Here is a 23,756-nt window from a genome sequence, read left to right as displayed (position 1 = left end):
CTGATTAGATTTACACCGCATATGAAATACTAAGCCATTGCTTCTAGTACCAATTATATTATGCGAAATTGTTTATTGATTAAAATATATTTATATCTATAGCGCAATAGGAAATGTACAGACATTTAAAAAGGCTAATGTTTTCGTCCTTTGCTTTCAATTGTGTGAAAATTGGCCGAGATGCTCTCCCCATGTTAAGAGATACCGCCCGTGGACACTCAATGGCAGAAGGCTAGCGAGAGCGTTGCCAGCCTTTGAAGGATACGCTCTTTTCTTGAAGGATCCTCAGTTGGATTGGTTCGGAAGTAATTCAGTAGACAACTGATTCCACATAGTGGTGGTGCGTGGTGCCTTAAATCGCTCAGATGTGAGAAGACAAACGTCAAGGTGGATTTTTGTATTCTGCCTCGACGTCCGATGATGAAACACAGTTGCTATACGTGTATGTTTATGCACTACGGAACAAATGAGCACGCGGAAGCGGAAATAAAGTCCACACATACATACGTACTACTATGTAAATTTACTATAGAATTTAATCAAACAAGATGGATTCAATGCGCCAGAAAACTGTCTAAAACAAAGCACTTCATACCGCATTTCAGATTCAATTACTAGCACCCAAACTTTCCTAGTGCAGTATTTGTTCATCTGATTGAATCGATAATCGGGAATCGATTCCTTCGACGTAATCCCAATCGAGTCAAATACAAGACTACTTACTACGTTATATACTATCGTTTGACCTAAAACTCCAAACTTATCTTAGATGTAAACGAGGGGACATGTGAAGGTGATTTCGCCTTTATTACGTTTAGTGAACGGCGGGTTTGGCTTGAAAGGGATTAATAGTTGGGGATGATATGATCGGAGGTAGTTTTGTTTCCTTATTTCGTAGATATTGTGGATGAGCGGACGGGTCAGTGTTAGGACTGATCTAAAATCAAATGGATAGATTTATAGCGGTCTCTGACACTTCTATAGGCTATTGTGAACTGATTTATGGGTGGGCTGATACGGGCAAATATAAGTCTACAAGGTTTACATGTTAAATACTACATATAGTTTTAAGCAAAAAAATATAAAAAGTATAAAATTTCACCTCACCTATCTTTCAACGATTAAACAAACCTTGTGGAACCAGCTGCCCACTGAAGTATTTCCGAACCAATTCGACTTAGGGTCCCTCAAGAAAAGAGCGTACAAATTCTTAAAAGGCCGGCAACGCACTCGTGAGCCCTCTAGCATCGAGACTGTCCATGGCCGGCGGTATCACTTAACATCAGGTGAGCCTCCTGCCCGTTTGCCCCCTGTTCTATAAAAAAAAACAAGCCAACAACCTGATAGTGTCACTGTCATACGGGGACGTAGGTTCGAAACCCTATAATCAATGGACCATTCTTTCTATGTGTACTTAAAACTCACTCGTACGGTGACGGGAAACGGTGAGACAGAAGACTTAAGAAATCATCAACGTGTGTCAAGGTACAGATAGCGGATGACATAATTGATTGTTAAGAAAATAATAATAATAGACTGTATTATCTGATAAAATACATAGTAATATAATAGTGTTTATAGAATTTTAAATATAAGCTTTAGTGACAAAACATTTGGTGAATTTAAATGTAATATTGAATTCTAGATTTAAAAGATGGAAATACAGTTACAAAATCGAATGCACACTGCACTCTAATTAAATTTTCAGTAATGTTCAGAATCGCGCGTTTGACGCTCCGATAATCAGCTTAGCAGCGTTCGATGAAAAACGGTAATGGTGCGAAAAAACGATCTATAGTCCGATTGAATAAAGGAATTTCCGCTAATATTTTTTCAGTTAGACCTGTGATGTTTGTATTTTTAATATATATTAGTGTGGCTTAAAGTATGTTACTCGTATATTCGGTATGTTTCTAGTAGTAGTATGTAATTAGTGAGTTGTCGGGCTCGAGTAATACGAAAATCTATCGTCTTTTCTTTCGCCGTCTGCCGACTACCACTATGTGGAACCCACTGAAGTATTACAAGTATACAGAACCTTTTGATTTAGGGTCCTTCAAGAAAAGAGCGTATTAATTCTTCAATAGCCAGCAACTCCTCGCGAACCCTCTGGCGTTGACATTGACCATAGGCGGCGGTACAACAAAAAACATTATTAATCATTGTATACACTAATTAGTAATGAATAAATTATCTAATTATTAAATTTATACGAAAGATTAAATAAATAATATATTTATTTATGTTCTTTATTTAAATACTTGTAGATTTACGTTACCACTTGATAACGATTTGACATAACTTAAATCATGGGTTCGAAAAGAAATTGAAATTTACGAAATACATAAATGAACTTAATATATAATTAAAGGAAAAATATACGAAAGACTAAGTGGTATGGTCGAAAGATGCCTGCATGCTTGCGCCATGGGCGTAAAGAAAATAAAATAAAAATATTTGTTCGTTAAGATAAAATTCAGATTAGGTAACCGAGGCGCTTGACTGCCGAATTTTTCCATTAATTAAGGCTGATTAAGAAATATACTGCATAGCGCTAAAGTTAATAGCTTTTAATGTTTTTTAATTGTCTCGAACTTTTGTGTAACGCCATTGTTTAAAAAACATATATTTTACTAAAACAATCCACAAGCTAATACAAAAACTAGACAATTAAAAAAATTCACACTATAAAATATTAAAACACCAAACGGACACGTGAAAGTACTGTGAAAATCTCTCCATAAAATTAAGACTTACATTTTCACGTAACTCGAGCGGTTGAATGAGCGTATGTTATCTGCGGCTTACCTGAGGGTTAGCCGCCTGGCTCCCATCCAACCCCTTCCAAAGTAGCCTTGCATATCTTATCTAACACAGATTTATCACTAATTTTATATAAACGAACCTATTGGCAATATTTCTCCTTCGATGCGCATAACGAACATATGAGTTTGCAACGCGACTGATGTATACAATATGATTATTCGAGTTCGTAGTGTGAACTCAATTTCGGGACTAAGACGCTCATTTAATCCTCTTTGTGTAATGCCCTGGTTAATAAAGTCTGCCTAGCTGCGTCTAGAAAAGTTGCCTGGGCACTTGGAAAGCTTCACGGAGCAAGCTCAATACTCCGAGGATTTTTGTTCGTTGGGTGACTGACAGAGGAATCTTTGTGCTAAAAGCCGTTACACTAGGGACTGTCTGTCGCGCCTAGGAGATGTTTAGTGGTTGGACAGTGGCCCGTAATTGTCTCATTATTTTGAGTTTAACTCTGTTGAGGATGTATATCAATGAGAAGAGTTGTTGTATTACCATGAATAAAAATTTGTTTTTTATTTTCATATAATGTCACACAGTAGATAAGATTAAATTTTTAAGTAGAGTTAAAAAATGGCTAATAGTTAATTGTCAACAGATAACCTAAAAAAATCTTAGTGGATTTTATCTTCATTACTTAATATTTTTAGTTACTTGATATTGAGGCTAGAGCTTGAAGAAATAGAAATAAGAAGAAATTATAAAACAAATTTATTTTTTATGAATAAAGGATTATTCGTTTTAATATGTTATTAGATCAAAGCATATCATTACAAGAACTCAATTTAAATACCAAAGAGAACATGTTACTTCCAAGTTAGTGCCTTATACTGGAGGTTTATAAATATTTATGAACGAGAAAAAACTAAAACTACGTCAACTTGCTTGTACAATTAATTAAAAGTTTGCCAACTCTATTTCTTTAGAATGAAAAGTGTTTCCGTCCAATATTTAGGGCTTACCAAAATAAGCTTTTGATTTAATATTATCAATGATACATTTAGATTATTCAATGGTTTAGTGATACTTTATTTAAATAAAATAAATCTCTGGCGTTACAACCTTATAGGTTTGGGCTTCAGATTTCTGTATCTGTTTCATGATCATTTATCAATCTAATAGGCGAGTTGTTGATCAGCCTCCTGTGCCTGACACGCGCCGTCGACTTTTTGGGTCTAAGGCAAGCATTGCTTACGCTGTTTTCCTTCCTTGTTCGATGACAAATGTGATATAAGTCCAATAGATTTCATATGTCACATATGCACAACCGGGAATCGAACCTACGATCACAGGCATATGAAGCTGCTAGGCCAAAACTGCTCTGTTCAAAAACCGGAACATAATAGAATGGTTTAGAATGAACAAATTATATGGCAAGTAATGTGTTCGTACATTGGTCAAGAACAAATTAGGGCGTACGGAACATCAAAAAAAAATTCAAAAAATTCAAAAAATTAAAAAAAAACCAAAAAATCTATAAATGGGGCACAGACACCTTTCTAAATCTCTTACATTAAACAATTAATGAAAATATAAAGTTCTTGTCCAATTTGTATTGGATTAATATATTTACGATACTTAGCTGATATTTTAAGCTCTTTAACACATCTGCTCTACGCTTATTAACAGTGCTACAATCGTAGCAGAATCCACTTTTGGATAACCCTATGCAGGCGGCTAATTGTCGCTGGGTGAAGCTAATTTAGAATTATTACTTCCGTTTAACTTACAAACAAGGTTGTCAGCTAATTTATTGGAAACATCAGGAATTCTATAAGCACTCTCATTATACTCCCACGTACATTGGGAATCGTTGAATAAATAATAGTAAATAAAAACTTTTGCTAATTTGAATGCATCAAGTATTATTATCGATTTTCTAGACTAAACTTTTGTTGCTTCTGTCAAATGGTGTTTCGGCTATGATGGAACTTATTATTATATACTTAGTTATTTTTATAAATAATGTTGGGTGATAGGAATTTGTTGACTGTGTTTATTTTTCTCGTTTGTTATATTTTTTTTTGGGTTTAGACAAATTTAATATAATTTAAAAGTCCATCGCTGCACATCTGTTGTTGCTACTGCACCTTACAGTCAAGAGAAGATAGAAGCATATAAAAATAGAATTCCCAAGCTGTTTTATTATAAACATAGAACCTACTCTTCTCTTCTGTCGAGCTGCTTAGGCAGGCCCAAGGGTAAAATAAAGAAAATAAACACAGGAAAATATATAAAGCAAAAGCATTAGCTTAGTCCAAACGAGTCAAGTTCTGCGGAAAATGTCGTTAAGATCCTGGTTTATTCTAGGAATATGAAAAATGAACCCGCTTTCAAGATTAATTTGTCTATGTCCACGGCTACCATTTGTCTACCTGACTTCTCAAATCTCGCTGAGAGGGTAATTATATTTTTAAATTCACATTTTGGCAATAGGAGCACTTTGTGCAAGCTATTTTAAACCAGCTAACGCGCGTTATACTAGCATTTAACACTTTAATATTTTCAGATTCTTTTTTGTAATTTTCTAATGATTTAAAGTAAGACCGGTACGAAAAAAAAGAGTATAGTAGAAGAGGGCGTACCAGGTATGTACATGTCTTTGTATAAATATATATTAATCGGCTTTACCCAGTACAAATGATTTTACTCGTAACGAACTTGTGAAATAATATTTTGTTACGTTTAATTTAAGAGTCTCAAAGTCTTATTCATATAAACGAAATAAATTCTATTACACAGTTTTAACTTACTATATTTTTTGTCGTTGGATAAACACAATTTTAAACAAAGAGATACATAGATTCCAGGCAAAAGTGCGAATCTTTATTTGAAAAGCAATAAAAATATAATAATACAAAATAAATAAACAATAATCAATAACGACACCTAACAAAACTAGACAACAAAAGAAAAAGCAAACGTAAAAATAAAATTCTTAAAAATTAAGACACAGTTTTCATGAAGATCATCAGATTATTAAAAATCATAAAAATAACGTTTGATATGAAATTTTACTAACCATTGCTGACTTTGTGTTGGAAAATACGTCTACAGATGTGTTAGTAGCCCGCTGTTTTCATATAAAACGAACGTCAGGCTACTTTCAATCGAGTCAATGCTTTTAGACGCTGCAAACAATGTGTGAGGATAGTAATAAAAAGGCGTTCGTGGCGTTATTCGCGGTCGTGTCGTTGAAAAGTCAGCGATATATCAACTGAAGCTGGTAGTATATCTCGCGTCGCGTTTTATCCCAGTCTCGGCGCCGACTTAAGTGGACTTTTGACTTTTGCTTTAAGTGCTCCAGTTTGTATTAACTTTAATTTAGGATTTGCGGACTGTTTTGCCCGCGCTTAGGGCTCACTGATTTTCAATTAAAACTTGCTTTGCGAATGGAAGCTTTGAATTATTCAAGCTGATGTTTAGATGCATTGAAGCTTGTTTGAATGACACTTAAAAATTAAAAATGATTGTTGTAAAGATTTTACAAATACTTTACTTATTTACTGACGTATGACGGTTAGTCAGAGTTAGGGTTAAACATAAAATATAAAGATTTGTGTTTTGGTAGGTCGAATCTAGGTTTGCAATACTTGGCTTAATGTCCTATGAATCCAGGCAGAGGGCGTCCACGGTAAGTCTACATCACGTCCGGCCTTAATCTTAGTCTTACATCTCTTTCCGGTTCTCTTTGCCTCATCCTGTTTGACGCTAGGTTTGTTAAGGACGGCCACGCTTTCGCTTTCCATGCGAGTTCTTTTTTTTCCGTTCCTTCCCATCCAGCGTTCGCTTGGGGATTGGACTCTCTTGTGTATAATATGTATGTGTGTCATTTCCACTTGCGTCGTTTAATTTTCTGGATAATCGGGGTCGCCCATTGGTGATCTCTTGGCCCAAAAGATAACCAGAATACCACGATGACAGTACCTTCAGTTCCAGTCTCATTACTTCCGAGGTTAATAAATTTAAGTTCTAACTCTTACATGTATATGTGTCGTTGTCATGTTTTGTTTTGTTTTGCTTTGCTCTGTATCATATAGTTATATTAGTGAAACCTATGGTGGATACATCCAATGTGTTTATTTTATGTTTTATTTTTATTGTAAAGATGTATCTGTTTTATTTCCAAATAAATAAATAAATAGGTACCAGTTCCACATCCTCTACAACCGAAAAGAGGTGAGGTTCTCAATTGCAGCAAATTCGCAATTGTTTTGCCGGGTGTCAATTTTGAGTACTTCAGATCCCGCGTTCTAGCTACAATTGACTTGCGTAAAATATAAAAAACTTAAATAACGCAACTTGATTGCACAGCGTATAAAACCCGTAATCTCGCTACGCCGCATCGCTGCAGTCGGGCTAGAAAAATTGAAATTTTAAACAAACAACATGTCAGATTAAAATGAATTTTCTATTTTCCCGCTACGGTTTTGGCAAGTTGTCTAACACGAACTATCCACAGGCAGGGCTAAACTCGCGAATTTACTACGAAACAAATCAAAACTAACAAACGGGGCGCCATAAATCTTTCCGGCAATTTCAGATGCGATCTAGCGTACCTGCTATCGTATGAAGTTGACGTGTTGTTACTGATTTCATAGTAAATTGACAGTTCGCTGCGCTCGCCAAATACAGTTTTATATGCTTGAGTGCTCGGCGTTTCTTAGCGAATCTAGTTGGTCTTGTACTTGTGGGATATCGTATGAGTAGGCACATAACAAATTCGTGAAGGAGAAATATAATTAAACAACTCAGGCAAGCTTTGGAAAACGACTCCTTATTTTTAATATAATGTAAATGCTTACAGGGCATTGACTAAACCTAGATTATAAATGAAATGAAGTACGATTGCGCCATGTATGTAGGTATCTACATAGTTGCCCCCTTTAAAAAAAAGATGTACCTAAAGATGTAAAGAGAGCAAATGAATACATGATAAAATATTTTAACAATTTACAATGTGATTAAGTAATTAATGTTTTGCGTTACTATTATTAGGTAATGCGTATAACTGCGTTCTTTCTTTAAGATTGTTGTGGTTTGTTTAAATGTTATAACTTTTTTAAGGTTTTAACTCACGATGTTGGTCGATATTTAAAGTATGGAGTTATGTTTATCCATTAAATAAGTTCTTCTACCATAACTCTTATTACGGAATTTTATCGTCTTATTGAAATAACAATAAAAAAATAACACGATTACACAATTAACTGTATACTTATGACATTCGAATTTTGAAAATTATTTGTAATAAATATGTTTCTTTACACTTAGTGGATTTTTATTTCTAGACTCACCAACGAGGCCAAACATAAAAAAAGAAAAGTGAATAGGTCTGAATGGCAATGGTTATAAAATTTTATGTAGATAAATATTACGTAAGAAAAATAACCTTTAATTACCTACAGGAACCTAAAAAACACAATGCCTACGCGTATTGGAAATATATAGACATTGTAAAATTTAATAAGCTCTTAATTCTAAAGCAAGTTGCCAGTGGTGATATCAAGAGATTTCGTCAAAGGCAAACGGATTTCTCTCAATTTGGCTTTGACTCCATGCGATTGACTACCTCTCTATCATCTTTTGAAACTCTTCAGTATAAACATTTCCTTAACCTTATCCTATCCTCATCCATCGTGACTAGTGTCTTATATTTAGTAATTCTCATATTTCCTTTTCTTTTGTATTGCATCGTCATTCATGAATCCGTGTCATTAGCTTTTACGTTTTAGTTTGTCTTTATTTTTTTTTATAGAACAGGAGGAAACGGGCAGGAGGAATTATTTTTTGTAATACTTTACATTAAGGTTCTATATTTTTTCATATATCATTTGGTTATGCACTTCTTGCACCTTACTCATTATATTTCTTTTTTTAGTTTTTCCTAATTGCCTGGCATTACCTGGAAGACATCGCTTGTTTGCGATAAGGCCGCCCATTGCATCCTTTATATTTATTATGTATTGTGTGTTTTTTTAATAATTACGCACGACAAAATGGTATTCAATAGAGATAATTTGTTGGAGTAAATGTCCAATCACTACTGAAATGCCGCAATCATAATAATCACGGGTTTAGGGTTAAATCGTTATTTAACCCTACTTTTGACCGTTGTCAAAAGTATTATTTGAGTTGCTTGTTATAAATGCTGAAGATAAAGGAATATACTAAAGGTACCGTTCAAAATATTTTTTATTTATTTATTAGTTTTAATGACTATGTATGTATTCCAAAATAATTGTCCGATCGTCACATTTGAGATAGTCTCTGCTTTGACGCATCTATTATTTTTATACGTACCTTTTGTTAATTAAACCTGTTAATCTCTGTATCGGCGATCTAACCTAACACTCTAATAGACAAAGGTGATCAGCCACCTATGCCTGACACACATTGGGTCTAAAGCAAGCCGGTTTCCACACAATATTATCCTTCACCGCTCGAGCGAAGCTTCCATTGCTGCAATGATGGAAACCTACGACCTCGGGTTTGATAGTCATACGTTGAAGCCAATACAGCATACAATGGTGCAGTATATCGCGACAAATATGACAGATACATATCAGATTTCCTTCATGACAGACCATTTAGTCGATACCGCTGCCACAATTACCGCTTGAGGGTATCGTGCAATGCTCAATTTGCATGAACACAATTGCTTTTAAACGAATATTGCCGTAATTAAGTAGATGTTTTTGTCATTTCTTTATTTTTATTCTAATAACTATTAATGTAATAAATTAAATAATAAATCAGTGGCGCCTCGTTAGGTCCAGGCCTCAGATGCCTGAATCTGTATCATGATCATTTTTTCAATCTAATAGGCAAGTAGGTGGTCAACCACCTGTGCCTGACACACGCCGTTGACTTTTTGGGTCTAAGATATGTCAGTTTCCTCAAGATGTTTTCCTTCACCGAGAAAATGTTAAATGCGCACACAAAAAGGTTGTCCATTTGTGCACTGTCGGGAATCGAAGCTACGACTCATGAATGAGATGCCAACACTGCTCTAATAGTTTAGTCCACTAAATAGTTAAGACTGAGAAAACACAAAAATTATATAAAGGTGACTAAGTTATGTTAAGTGAATAAATCAATATAAAACTTTAACTTAAGTACATGCTACTCGTATTCATACAAATATGTACATTAAAGAACAGCGAAGCTTCTATAGATACAGGTCTGACTTACTAGGGAGGCCTCAATTTGAATTGTAATATATATTTTTTGAATATAGACTCTATTAGGTACATGTTTTCCCTAGTCCTAAATTATGATAATACCGAAACAGGTCCACCATATTGTTGATGCGTTTTTATGTTCTACTAATTTTTGTAATTATGTTGTCATTGTTTGTATGTTTAAGCGTAGGGGTTCTTATGTCATATTATAAAAGCAATAGATATATTCACAGACGAACTACGTATATTGAAAATATTTCCAATCTACTATAATTAATTGTGATTCATCACTGCCGCTGTCTCCTCTCTTAACATGGCCGTCTAGCTCCCGTCGCTGTGAAACTTTACGTTCACAGCCTACATTCGTTATACAGTTGTTGACAAATCTCTCTTAAAACTTTTTTGTATATGAATCAATGAAGGATTCATCTTCACTTCAATTAAAGATTTTATTTCTTATATATCTTGTGTATATGAAAAGTCTTTTATTGAATAAATAAATTTACGTAACCGAACGAACACGTTTAATCTGTACTTAACGCTTATTTTTCGAAGAAATTTTCACTCTTCAGAAAAATCGAATTTGATTTATACAACAACCGTTCCAGATTGACATCAAATTAAAATCTATCAGATACGAGGCAATCCATTACAGCTTCAGGCAAGATATGACTCAGGCGATTTACTTTGAAATATTGGTTCGATAATGTTTTTTATCGGGCATCTTGAACTTTTATTGGACAGATTAAGAGTCTCTCAGTTGAAAGAGATTATTCCAAGATGTTTCAAGCTTACTGTACTCAATTCATTTCTTTTGCTGGTTCTATATACATTTTCATAGCCTACGGATACATGAAATTGCTTGGATTTTATATATAAAATTACTTACGAGTACTCAGTTTTCAATTTGGAATCGTTGGTTTTCAATTTCGAAAAAAAGACGGGATTAGGGAGATTTAGATTTTTTAACCATACTCTATTTAAAAAATAACTGAAGAAACATTTAAGACGTTGAGTCGTGGTTCCTGTTATTTATAGAAGGTATCAAAATGATCAGCGATGGCCCAGTGACTTCGACGTGCGACTCTCCGCACCGGGTCAGGGTCCGTTCAAATATAACGCAAGAAATATGGGGGGGGGGGGGGGTGATTATCTTATTTGGTCATTACGTTAATAATTATTAACTATTCACTGAAATATTACCCACATGTGCAGCGACTTCCTATACGCATATTTAACACTCGCTCTTTAGTGAAGGACAACATCGTAAGGCTGCCGGCATGCCTTCGAACCCGGTGATTCCTTGATCATGGAACAGATGTAGGAAGCTGAAGACTGATATGTTACAAGTTCTAGTGCGACTGATGTAAATGGTCAGATACTTAGTATTGTCTTTTATTAACATAACTTTTACACATTTAAAGAAAAACACTTCTTTAACGGATTGAAGTTATGTATTATTGTAATGTTGTTGTATAATGTATGTTGCTCAGATACTTATAAATTACTACATAAGACACATTTCTGTGTTTATATAGACTTGGTAGTAGTATGTGTGACATAAAAATATTTGCTAAAATATCTTTTGGTTCGTCTATAACATACTAATATGTATATGAAGAAATATAAAAAAAAATCCTGCCCAAATCCACTATTTACGAAAACGAAACGAAAGAATCAGTAGAAAGCCGAGTTCTGGAAAAGGAAGCTTCCAAGATTTAAGATTGCCCCAACTTAACATAAAAATTGATTTAAATGCAGCATTTTAGTTATCTAGGAAAGTGTTTTTGTTGGAGAAAAGTCGCCTTTCCGTTTCGCGGAGCCGTGGTCTGAATATTTTATAAGGTCTTCTGATGTAATTTAAAACTTTAAAGGCAACATAATAACGAGTTATTCGTTTTGTTGATTTGTCACTGAGTACCATTTACTACTCTGTCTCCCACACATTTACTATGTAAGAGCTAGTTGATATAGTACTCCAGTAATGACTTGATTAACTATAATTCACTTCCCTGACTTCGCGTATACTGTATACCTTCAAACTTATATCAAGGAATTGGCCATGCGCATGTGACACGTCAATTACTCCGATCATCTTCGGGCGGCTGTTTGAGGTTAATTCGTAAACAACCGAAGGAGTCAAACGAGCAACTATGGTACATGCGCACTTATAGCAAGATTTGTAAGAATATATTTCATATATATGTTTAGAATTTAATTAGATAACTATTAAAAACTAACCCTATACAACTGATATACTTGAACTACCTACTAAACCTCTCGAAAAGTCCATGAACAATGAAGTACTTATACCTCCATATATAGTTCTGTAGATCAGCCACGCGATTCAGTTCTTTTAATACCTGATGCTGAGATTCATCTTTGGACGTCAAGGGAGAATTCAAAATTCCATCCGTATCAGCTGGACGTCCGTCGTTTCACAACTGAGCGCTTCTTATGGCAGTTTTACCGAGGTCCACAACTATGAGGAACCAGGAGGCCCACTGACGTATTTCCATACCAATTCGACTTAGTGGCTTCAAGAAAAAGCGTATCAATTCTTAAAGGCCGGTAACGCACTTGCGAGCCTTCTGGCAATGTGAATATCCATGGGCACTTAAGCCCACCTTACTTGGTATGTAAAAAGTCTGTTGCACACAATAAATAGTGTCTATATTCATTCTCTTTTCCACAGTTATCGTGACCCAATAGAATATTATTATAGAATATATTTAAGAAATTTAGTTTAAAATAACGTCTGCCCAGGCAAATAGAAAATAAAAAGTTCATTAACCCCACAAACACTTACAAATCGTCAACAATCATTAAACCATTCGATATAAACGGTCTTTGTAAAGTTAAAAGGGTTCATCAGTCGCCCCGAACAAAGAGTTATCAACGCCTCGGGTCACTCGTAACTGAAGGGCCCGGCTTCTTCAGTCAGCGCATTACCATTGTCTCTTTTGCGACATGCTAAACTTTTTTTACTAAATAAATTGAACCCTACGCCGTTGGTAATAAAGAGCACAAATCCTATAACACCTTAATGAGGGTTTAGGTGCGTGCTCGAGTACTGAGTTTTCTTTGTTCTACTTCTAATTGATTTAAATGAGCATAAACGGAACGATTTTAAAAATGGAATTCTTTTTGTCGTTGACAATTTGAACTAGGGCTTTTTTACAACTGTCGTTTGTTACTTTGACAGGGAAACATTCACGGAAGTAGTCTAGTGATAATGGTATTATGTTTATTTTTTTCTTATTTTAAAAAAATAATCATAACGAAATTTGTCTTGATTAAAAGTCTATTCTAAATATCTTCAGTTGAAATAATTCTGTCAGAGTCAATATTACTTAATATGGTGGTCAAGTATTTTAAGCTCTAATTTTCCACGCAATTTCACTAATATTTTTTTTATATTTCGAGAACCTTCTCATGACAGTAAAAAAAACAACAAAAAAGAAATTAGCGGAATCGGTCCAGCAGGATACCGTGATCAAGGGAGATTCAAGGGATTCATTTATATATATTATATAGATATAAACACATACCTTTGGCCAAAATATCTAACATTTCCAAAAGCAGTTGTTTCAAAATTCGAGACGTTAAAACCGCACGAAATCGACACTGTTAAATACAATTTGAATCATGTTAAGAAGTCTTGAAGTCATGAGTATTACATTATGTTCATACTACGCATGAAAATAATGTAATAGAATTCGCTCCGACTCGAGTCGCTAGTTTTTCAATGTGTAGAGATGTGACTTGCATAGACTTTGCTATCGTCACAACATATTCTCTATGAATTTCTTTTCTCTCTCTCTCTCGAGGTTACGACACTTATTGCTTTTCGCAATTTATCCCATAGAGAATAGTAGAAACGTTAAGGGCTGTGTGTGCTCTTACATAGACGGCACAGATCACGTTGATATGACGAAATTTTTAGAATTTTTGAAATTGGAATTGAAATAAAGACTTATGGGTAACGAAGGTTTTTTATTATAGATTATATTTTTATTCCGTTGAGCAGGCGGCGAATAATAAACGGCTCCAATATAAGAGATTTTCCTCTAACTTCGATTTTGTTCCCTTTTGAGTAGACTCTTGGACCGTCGTGTTCAAGTGCACAGGCGCCAATTAAAGATTTAAGTTGGCGCATGATAGGTATAGGTATAGGTAGGTATAGGCACCCGTGACTCGGTGCTTTCCTCGGTCAACGAATAAGTATCACAATAATACAATAAATAAAATAAATCAGTGGCGCTTCAACCTCTTTTAGGTCTTGGCCTCAGATTTCTGAATCTGTTTCATGATCATTTTAAAATTTTAAAATAGGCAGGTACCTAATCAGCCTCCTGTGCCTGACTCATATCGTCGACTTTGGGTTCTAAGACATGTCGGTTTCCTCAAGATGTTTTTCTTCACCGTTCGATAATGTTTAATGCGCACATAGAAAGAGAGTCTATTGGTGCACAGCCGAGGATCGAACCTACGACCGCTGAAGCCACTACTAGGCCAACACTGCTCTAAGTATCACAATTCACAATACAGTTAAGTTACTACTGCCAAAGGACCAAACATATTTGTTTTATTTTTCTGTTTATCAATTATTAATTATTATTATTTAAGTTAATAAAATTTCAAATACTGTACTGTAAATTTGTGTGTTCGAATTGAAGATTTCAAAAATGTAGTTTTCATAATCTAACTTAACTGGAATACGCTTCCAGAAAGTGTAAGTGTAATTAGTGCACCCTCTTTGTGCTCTTTTAAAAATAGGTTGGATAGTTTATCTAAATCCCCATACGCGCGCATTATTTTATTAAGCTAGCGTATATACATAATAATAATAACAGGTTTATAATTACAAAAAGTCCGCGATACTCGTCAATCAATATTAGATATTTTCTCCGTAAAATCCACTTACCCGCCACTCTAATATAACTCAATCAATCCGGAATCGTTCAGCCGGTTAACCGGTTGATTTAATTAACTTTCCGTGACATTATGACCGGCTTACATCCGATTTTACGTCCGGCTCGCATTGTGTAGACACAATATCGGTAGGTTTATTGTCGAGCGAATCGATTCTTTGTTAAGTGCTCAGTCGAGGTAATATAGAGGAAATGAAAGGACTAAAAATGTTTACTGAGGTATTGAGCAACTATAATTATTCCCCATGGCTACTCCATACATGTGACTACACAAATTAATTAATTTGGGTTCTGTTTACAATAGCTTTCATTAAATTCTTTACTAATTAAATGTCATTGAACGACTTCAAAAAGGGGTTAACTTTGTATAAGATTTTGTTAGAATAATTATGAGTATGATAATTGGATGGTAAGATATAGGATTTTAAGCTGTGTGCTATATTATGTAATTGCATGTTTGGTAAGTAAAAGTTAAAAATTGCTGGTAATGACAAACATGTAATAGGAAACGTTAAAAAGCTTCAGATCGCAGCTTGTAGGTTTTTGCAATAATTCTAAATATAAATTAGAAATATATATTCGAATATCATTTGTGGAAGTGGCTTCACCAGACCAAATGTGGTTTCTTAACAAAATATGTGAATAAAATAAGGTGCCGCACCACAAAAATCGCGGAAATTAAAAAAAAAACTTATTCAGAATCCTGACGCAGTCATCAATAAAAATCTGTCGCAAATTATGTTAACTGGTAATATTCGCGACGTATCGATTAAAAATTTCCATAACATAACTCGATTAAAACACGATCGCGTGCGACTATAAGCGTAACTGTAGAATTAACCAATGCCTGTATTGCTAATGGCTGCGACATGCAAACTGGTCGCTTTCCTATCTGACAGTAATCTCTGGTATTATAGTTCAAATCACAGGTTCAACCACTTCACCTGTTTAACTGCACGAAATATGTTTGCATTTCACGGTACACAGTTATTTAGTTATATACCCAAGTAAAATAGTTTTCAATGGTGTATTTAAATTTAGAATTCCAGTTGTTTAAGTTACAAAGTTCCATTTTTAAAGCAGTTTCTGCCGCGCACGACCACTATACGGAACCAGCTGCCCACTGAATTATTTCGGAAGCAACTCGACTTCAAGATAAGAGCATAGCAATTTTTGTAAGGCCGGCAACAAGCAGTGCGAGTGTCCATGGGCGGTGGTATCTCTTAACATCAGGTGTTCCTCCTGCCCGTTTGCCTCCGATTACATAAAAAAATCTCTCATCACGGCTATTTAAGTTTGGGTGCCGCGCTACTAAACAATGACTCGAACGTTTCCAGCTCTTTGGACGCTTCCAGATATTAGATTTTTCTTACAGCCAAACATTTAATAAAATACTTCACTATAGACATGTATTATAATGTATAAGTTTTGAGAACTTTTTTAAGTAAAAAATACGTGTCAGCCCTCCCGTAACAAACTTAATAATAATTGATTCCAAAAGAATTTTTGATTTGCTTTCTTCAAAATTAATTTAAATTGAGTTTACAACATCTACTACTACCATTTTTCTTAAAGCATTACGTGTAACACGCGTGACTGCATGTGTGAGTGTATGGGTGCATGTAATTGTGTTTGTGCATATGAGTGTGTGGGTGCGTGTGATTGTAACGTGTACGAATAAGTTAGGTCTCAGGAGATGCCAAACGCTATTTACAACTTATAAGCCTATCGTCGCTCTATCTGCGTATTAATAAACAACAAATGAATAAAGGATGAAAAATGTGATGCGATTTTTCATAAACCTCGCTATTTTCTCATAATATCACTTGCTCACAATGTCCCAGCCTATCTATCATTCACGGTGTTGCGCGTCAACGACGCCGCGCACCCAATTATATGGAACGGGAAACTTTGCTTCTACAATACGCTTTTTTCTTACTCTTTGTTCGTGTTAATAGTTTTACTACGTTGAATTATTCAGCTATGAAATACCAATTGTGTGGCAACAGATATATAATATCTAAATAAATATTTTCAAATCAATATTCGATTTATTAAAAAAATGCAGTAAATTTAAAACGTAGTTTCACAAGAATAAACTAAAAATATTAATCGAATTATTAGAAAAGATAGTATATCTCAACAATTATTTAAATAATTAAAATTATTGGGACATCAATAATAATTAAACAATGCAATGAAAAGCATAAAATAATATTTAGAATTAAATTTTAATTAGTTAATATAAGGAACAGGTAAGATTATAGGTACTATGCTATTTGTTGAAAGTAATTTATAAAGTATTTATGTCTGTAGCAATCTTAAAGTTAAAACCAAAACATTTATCGATATAAGTTAATTCATCATCTTCTTTAAAGCGAATTAAAACAACGCAGCCGTGCGAGGTTTTCATGAGTTCTGAAAACTATCCATCTAAGTAAAAAAACCATTATATAAGACTAGTTTGCTGTCAATCAAAACTCCCTCTCCCTCTCCCACTCACCCAGAAACGGAGAAGCTTTACAATACAATTGATACGTAACGTAAACGTAACGGAAAAGAATGAGTCTCTTGAGATTTAACATTCATGTATTATGTCTATACTAATTCACTAGAATGAAACATTTATTTAGCAAGAAAGCTATACATCTTAGCATCTGTTAAAGATATAACAGATAAATTTTTATTCCCCCCGCCAAAACGAAGTACTGTGTTTGGGCAAAAATTTTTTTTTATGTTACAGGAGGCACACGGGCAGAAGGCTCATCTGATGTTAAGTGATACCGCCGCCCATGGACATTCGCACTGATAGAAGGATAGGAAATATCGTAATCAATAGATTCTGATAAAGTCAAACTATTAAATAATCTCACAAAATGCATAAAAACTATGCTACACGAATTTGATTACGATGCTGCAGGGGCCTTACTACCTATTTACACACATACCTATTTACATACATTTTATACCATATTCGTGCAATGAATAAATTATTATTATTATTATTATTATTTACCAAAACTAACACAGACACAGCTCGCTCGAGTTTTACGCACACATACCCGTTAACATTTACATACACGCATATTTAAGGTCTTACACAGATGATTAGATGTTAGACAACTGCTCCTTTAAAATATTGTTTTAAAATCTTTACAACGGAATCATTTCAATTTACATTTACAAGGGCTCCATAGCGTTGTAGATAGATCATGTCATTATCAAGTCACGGATAAAAAAAATATTTATACGAAAAAAAATTATACGTTTATAAATCTGTTCTAATATCATATCCTGCATTAAAATCGCAATATATTAGACACGGATCCTGGAATATCATATATAATAACTGACCTTGCCTGACTAAAGGACTGGCTTATGAACACATCCTATGCAGTGTTAGAACTGCTTCTGAGACCTAGTATGTTATTACACACTTTATCCATTCACTCACTGACTCACTCACTCACATTTGCATCCACACACTCACTCATGCACTCAGGCATGTTGATAATATTTGAAAAAAATAAAAATAAATAACATAAAATATTATATTAAGAAATTTAGAATTAAGTTTGTTATGGAAGAGCTGGGAATCCTGACACAGGTATTTTTTAATTAAAAGGCTTCCCAAATCTTACACATAGGAATGCAGATGTTCTTATAATAAATAAACATTTTTTTTTAATGTAGTACTGACGAAAGAATAATACGAATTTCTAATATTTCATATTTCTTGTTCCAGGTGACAGACAAAGATGAGATGTTCCGTAGTGTTGTGATGTCAACGGGTTTCAGATAAGTTTGTTATGTGATAAGTGAACTGTGAAAAATGGGGACACTTGTTTTCTTTGTAATCGGATCCCTGCTTATTGGATGGATTCATGGTAAGTTTACATTTAACTGCTTCTTCTTTTAACTTAAATGACCTGCATAAGTGTAATGTAACGCTTCAGGTATTTGCAAACATTTGAAAATAGTTTATGAACGTCTATAGAATTTGTGACAGCTGACAGCTCGAACGTGTCGAATCCTGCATAAATAGCCAGTCTCAATTCATATTAGCCACCGTGGGCAAGATATTAATGCCCAACATATATTTTAAGTCCAACTGGTAATTATAGAGAAGAAGAAAAAGTGGCAGGCAGGAGATGTAACGGTCACCTACCCATTGTTCTAACACAATTTGGATAATTAAGGGCCTCAACATCCCTTATGCAGTGAGACAAGTTGAGGGTAGAGTGGTGGAGGCAGCAAGTCCACCTCAACTGAGTGTTTCTTCCAGCAATTTTTGCTGCACACCACCTCACCCAACAAGTCTTTCAATTAAAGAGCGTACCAGTTTTTAAAAGACCAACTTCGCACTTCCGAGCCTTCTGGTAATGGGCGGTTCAACATCAGATGAGCCTCCTACAAGATAGGGAGGTATCTTTCATTTAAAAAAAACCTCTCGATAAGGGCTTTTCAAGACAGGTACAACCTTCAGTAATGCTGACTATGATTAAGAAGAGAAGATCTTAAGTTTAATTAGAAGCAACTGGAGTGATTTAATTTGTATTAAATATTACGCGATTTATAAAACAGCTACAATTTAATTGACATTTAATTTTGCCTTTAAGTTTTTTTGAAGCCTTTTTTAACCGCAATTATACAATTAGGGTGAGTTACGGATGATTTATGTTCGTCCCAATTAACCATTAATTAAGTATTTAATATAAGACTGTTTTATTATCTCAAATAACATCATGATAAAAATAATATTGAAAGACATGACGTTTATCTGAACGGAAGTAATTAAATACAAGATGAATTTCAGATATCAAAATTATAAAGTGTATAATTTAATTAGTTCGTATTACTTTACGTTACTTTGTACGTTTAAGAACGAGCTTTGTGAGTCACTCTTTTTAAAGGAAACTAAGCCAGTCTTTAAAGGAAGTACTATCAAATATCATTATATATAGCGCACATGCTAATTTCTACCGTCTAAAAATGAAAGGTTCTTCCATTCGAATTATTTTATGTGTATTTAAACTATTGGTAGCGTCAAATTATTGGTACCAGTATAACAAACCTTTTTATACCGGTACCAATAATATGACCTGATTACATTCATACAAAATCAATGATTAATAATAAGAATTTGTTATTCATTACTTTTTAATGTGCCGTATTGTTTCAGTTATCAGCACAAGCAGGTTATCCCTCTATATCAGTGTTTCTTAATATGTGGGGCCCATGCCCCACATGGGGTGATTTAATTCTTAAAGAGGCTAGTCGAATATTTATTTAGGATTTTCTACTAATTATATAATATTATGTTTCTTAAGTGAACAATTAGAATGTCATACATAAATACTAATAATGATTATATAGCATAAGACATTAGAAAGGCTAACGTTAGGCATGACTAACCTGACAAGACGACCCGTTTTGTACAGGACTGTCACTTTTTTTACAATTATGAGTCCCGGTGTCCCTGAAATGTGAACTGTGGGACGCAAAATTGTCCCGATTTTCAGAAACCGCGCGAAAATTTGAGCAGTAGTGTATAAAATGAACGCACCCAATGTTTCATTCTTATTTGCTTTTCTGATAAATATAACTAAACATTTTGGTATATTTTGTGAGTCGTAACTTTTGAGCCTACTAACTAATTTTTTCTAAATAATTACTTTAAAGTGTTTTTTTTTTCACTTAAGCGTGACACAAAAAAGGTTTAATAACTAGACCATTCAATGTAAAACATTTCTTAGAGTGATCTTACATATCCCATGTTTGATAAGTGACTTTCACCAGGTTACGAAAAGGCTACGAAATCATTTATCATCTTATTTTCCTTTAACAGAAATATCGTAGTAAAATAATTAATATCAATTCAGATATCTAACAATATTTCCAAGGTGTCACCCAATATCCCGAGAGCGAAGCGAATCTAATTACTAGAGAAGCGACAAAAAATCCTCTCCATTTCACTATAAATTAACTCGTTTCTTAATCCGAGAAGTAAAAAGGCTTTTAGCTGATTAACTTCAGCTAACTGGAGCAGCTCCAAGCATAAATCATGAGGTTTTTTATGTAAATGGTGTCACTTGAAATTTCACCTGAACTGCGGTAATGATTGAAGGTATTGGAAATTTCATTGGAAAGTATTGTTTTAGTCGCAGTCAACTTTAATTTAAAAAAAAAATTATACAGGTTTATTACACACATCCTCGAATTTTCCAAACACCAATCTGAGAATTTTCTCACACCGAAGATGTTTTACATATTGTGAGCGTCCTGCCCGCTTGCCTTCTATTACACAAAAAAAAATGTATATTTGTATAGAGTATGGAATCAGTTAAAATTATAAACTTATAAAGCTCGGTCATGTACATGTAAATATATCACAACGGCAAAATATTTGTTCTAGACTATATCTAAAATTCAGATCACCGGCGAACTGGCAAACTAAGTGCGCTAGCTATAAATAAATTTACTACACTGGTATAAAGCAGTTTGCGCCGGTTGAGACCGGCTCTATCCGGTTGCGAATACCCACTTCCTACAGGTGCAATATCTCAATATGTCCCCTCAGATATATCCTTATTCTCTGTATCGTGTTAGAACAAGGTACATAGATTGCTTTATGTGTCTTCGAACAGTCGTACATACCGTTTGAATGTAAATTCTTAACAAGCTATATGTTTCACGTCGTATTTGTCGACGATTTCGATATATTTGAGTAATCTCGTGCCAAATAGATGTTCATTTGGTTTACATGTTCTAATTGAATTACGTACTGTGTATATGGCGTAAAGAATTAGTATAATTAGTTCTAATTACAATGTGTAGAATCGGTGGTGCAATAAACTTTTTACGTCTACGTCTGGGCAGATTTCTGAATCTGTTTGTGTGATGTGGTCTTCTCACATGTTTCTCCTTACCGTTCGAGCGAAACTATTCAATTATTTATTTTACATTTTGTTCATTTTGGCAGAACCTGTCTTACCTCTCTTTCTTTAACTGGTATTCAATAAATAAAGCTGCTGACAAAACCAACAGTTTAATTGTTTTCATAACTAATTGGGTCATGGGTTCTTTGCGATGCGAATAATCTATAAGCCGATACGTTTCTGCCTATTGGAATGGCGTGCTTTTACGACAAAAGATTATAATGGAAAAGTATAACTTATGTTTTGCGAACAGAACAACGGAACAAAACTAGTGCATCGTAATTGGATGCCTTCAAATGCGCGAGGAACTTTCTCAAAAAGACATGTCCTCAAACGGAGTATCTTGTAATGACGACTCAAAGAGATTTACTAGTGGAAATATTTAATTGAATATCCATTGAAAATCGACTTCACTAACTCATTGTCGTAGTTTAAAACTACTCTCTAAGTGCTTAATGCTTATACATTATACACGCTTAATCACTTATACCCACACATACTCACACCCGCATACGTATATATGATATAGTTACATTATACGCCGTTTATTGCTTTTTTCTCTTAAATGCTTTAATTTTTTTAATGCAGACCGTATGTAAGAATTTACGTCATTAATTTTTTATTTATTTACACTTCGGTGCAATGAAACAGAAATAACAAAATACATAAATATTACAAGGGATGCATCGGGCGGCCTTATCTCTAACAAGCGATCTCTTCGTGGCACATGAGAGATATTTACGTTACATAATATTATTGGTGTTAGTGGATCTTTTCAACGTTCGTCGGACAACAAAAAATATGTAAAATACAAGTAAAGACAGTGTAAGAACTTTGTAAGACAGATGAAGTCAATATCATTTATGACCTTTGTCTTACTTTAATAAATAAAAATCAGTGTATAAACATCATTATTTATTACGAGCTATAAGTATACTGGTTGGATCTAGACTAGCGAACATGAAAACATTACAAACAAGGTAAACGGTTATAACTACTAGACACAAGTACATACACACACACAATACTACTGTATGAGTTAATATAATGTCACAACAATAGTGATAAATATGGTAAATATATTGGTTAAAATACCCGTTAGCGATTTACGATTTCCTTTACTATGTTTCTTGACACAAATTTATACTGTGGTTAAAATATCAGCACGTACATGTGATTGGATTGGTTTGGTGCTTATTCGATGTCAAAGATAACATATGCACGCTTGCTCGCAGTCTGTGGAAGTCAATATACACGTTTGGCGCCAATCGCCTTTATCAGATCGACAATGTGAACGCGCTTCCCGCCCATTTCCAACCGGAACAGATAATGATCAGTGTCGCGTACTCATATCGCCTCTGTAATTTGTTTTTTTTTTAAATACTAGCAATTTTTATTATGTTTTGTTTTCGTTAACAAGTCGTCTGTGACCGTATATTTATATATTATGATTGTCCATATGAAGACGTTTCGAAAAAAATAATATTTTTGTGTAAAAGAAGTTATTTCACAGCTGAGTAGAGACCTAAAACTTTATTCAATGCATCACTCTAGAAAATCCCGTACTCGATTCTCGCGTAAAAAATATTTCAGTGCCGGGTATCTTAAACATAATAGAAATGCCTGCCCCTGTAACAACAATTCTATATAAAATCTCTTACCCTTCTTATCGTATTGCCATCAGCGTAATAAATTCTTCAGAAATAGCTTCCGAATACATTAAACTGACTTGATACAACTTATATATTACGAAAAGCTTTGGCAAGGGACTTATTAAAGACCGTTATTTTTAGCTTTATTGATTTTATGCTAGAGTTACTTTAGATACGAAAGTTAAGTCTTGCGACAGGTACGCTTGTTATATGTTGTATATATATTATATA

At 34.2% G+C, this 23,756-nt stretch overlaps 1 protein-coding gene across 1 annotated transcript in view; it reads left to right on the top strand.

Annotated features, from left to right (window-relative positions):
* The window catches only part of LOC111003218, a 220,476-nt gene that overhangs the window by 22,009 nt on the left and 174,711 nt on the right, over positions 1-23,756 (top strand). Inside the window, exon 2 of the mRNA XM_022273619.2 lies at positions 18,681-18,822. Within this exon, the coding sequence (XP_022129311.1) occupies positions 18,768-18,822 (55 nt within the window). The 5' untranslated portion in view covers positions 18,681-18,767. The remainder of the gene's footprint in view (positions 1-18,680; positions 18,823-23,756) is intronic.

This window comes from Pieris rapae, chromosome 16, assembly GCF_905147795.1.
Source record: "Pieris rapae chromosome 16, ilPieRapa1.1, whole genome shotgun sequence".
NCBI lineage: Eukaryota > Metazoa > Arthropoda > Insecta > Lepidoptera > Pieridae > Pieris > Pieris rapae.
Note: the sequence above shows the minus strand (reverse complement) of the source record. Positions and strands in the feature narration are given on the sequence as shown.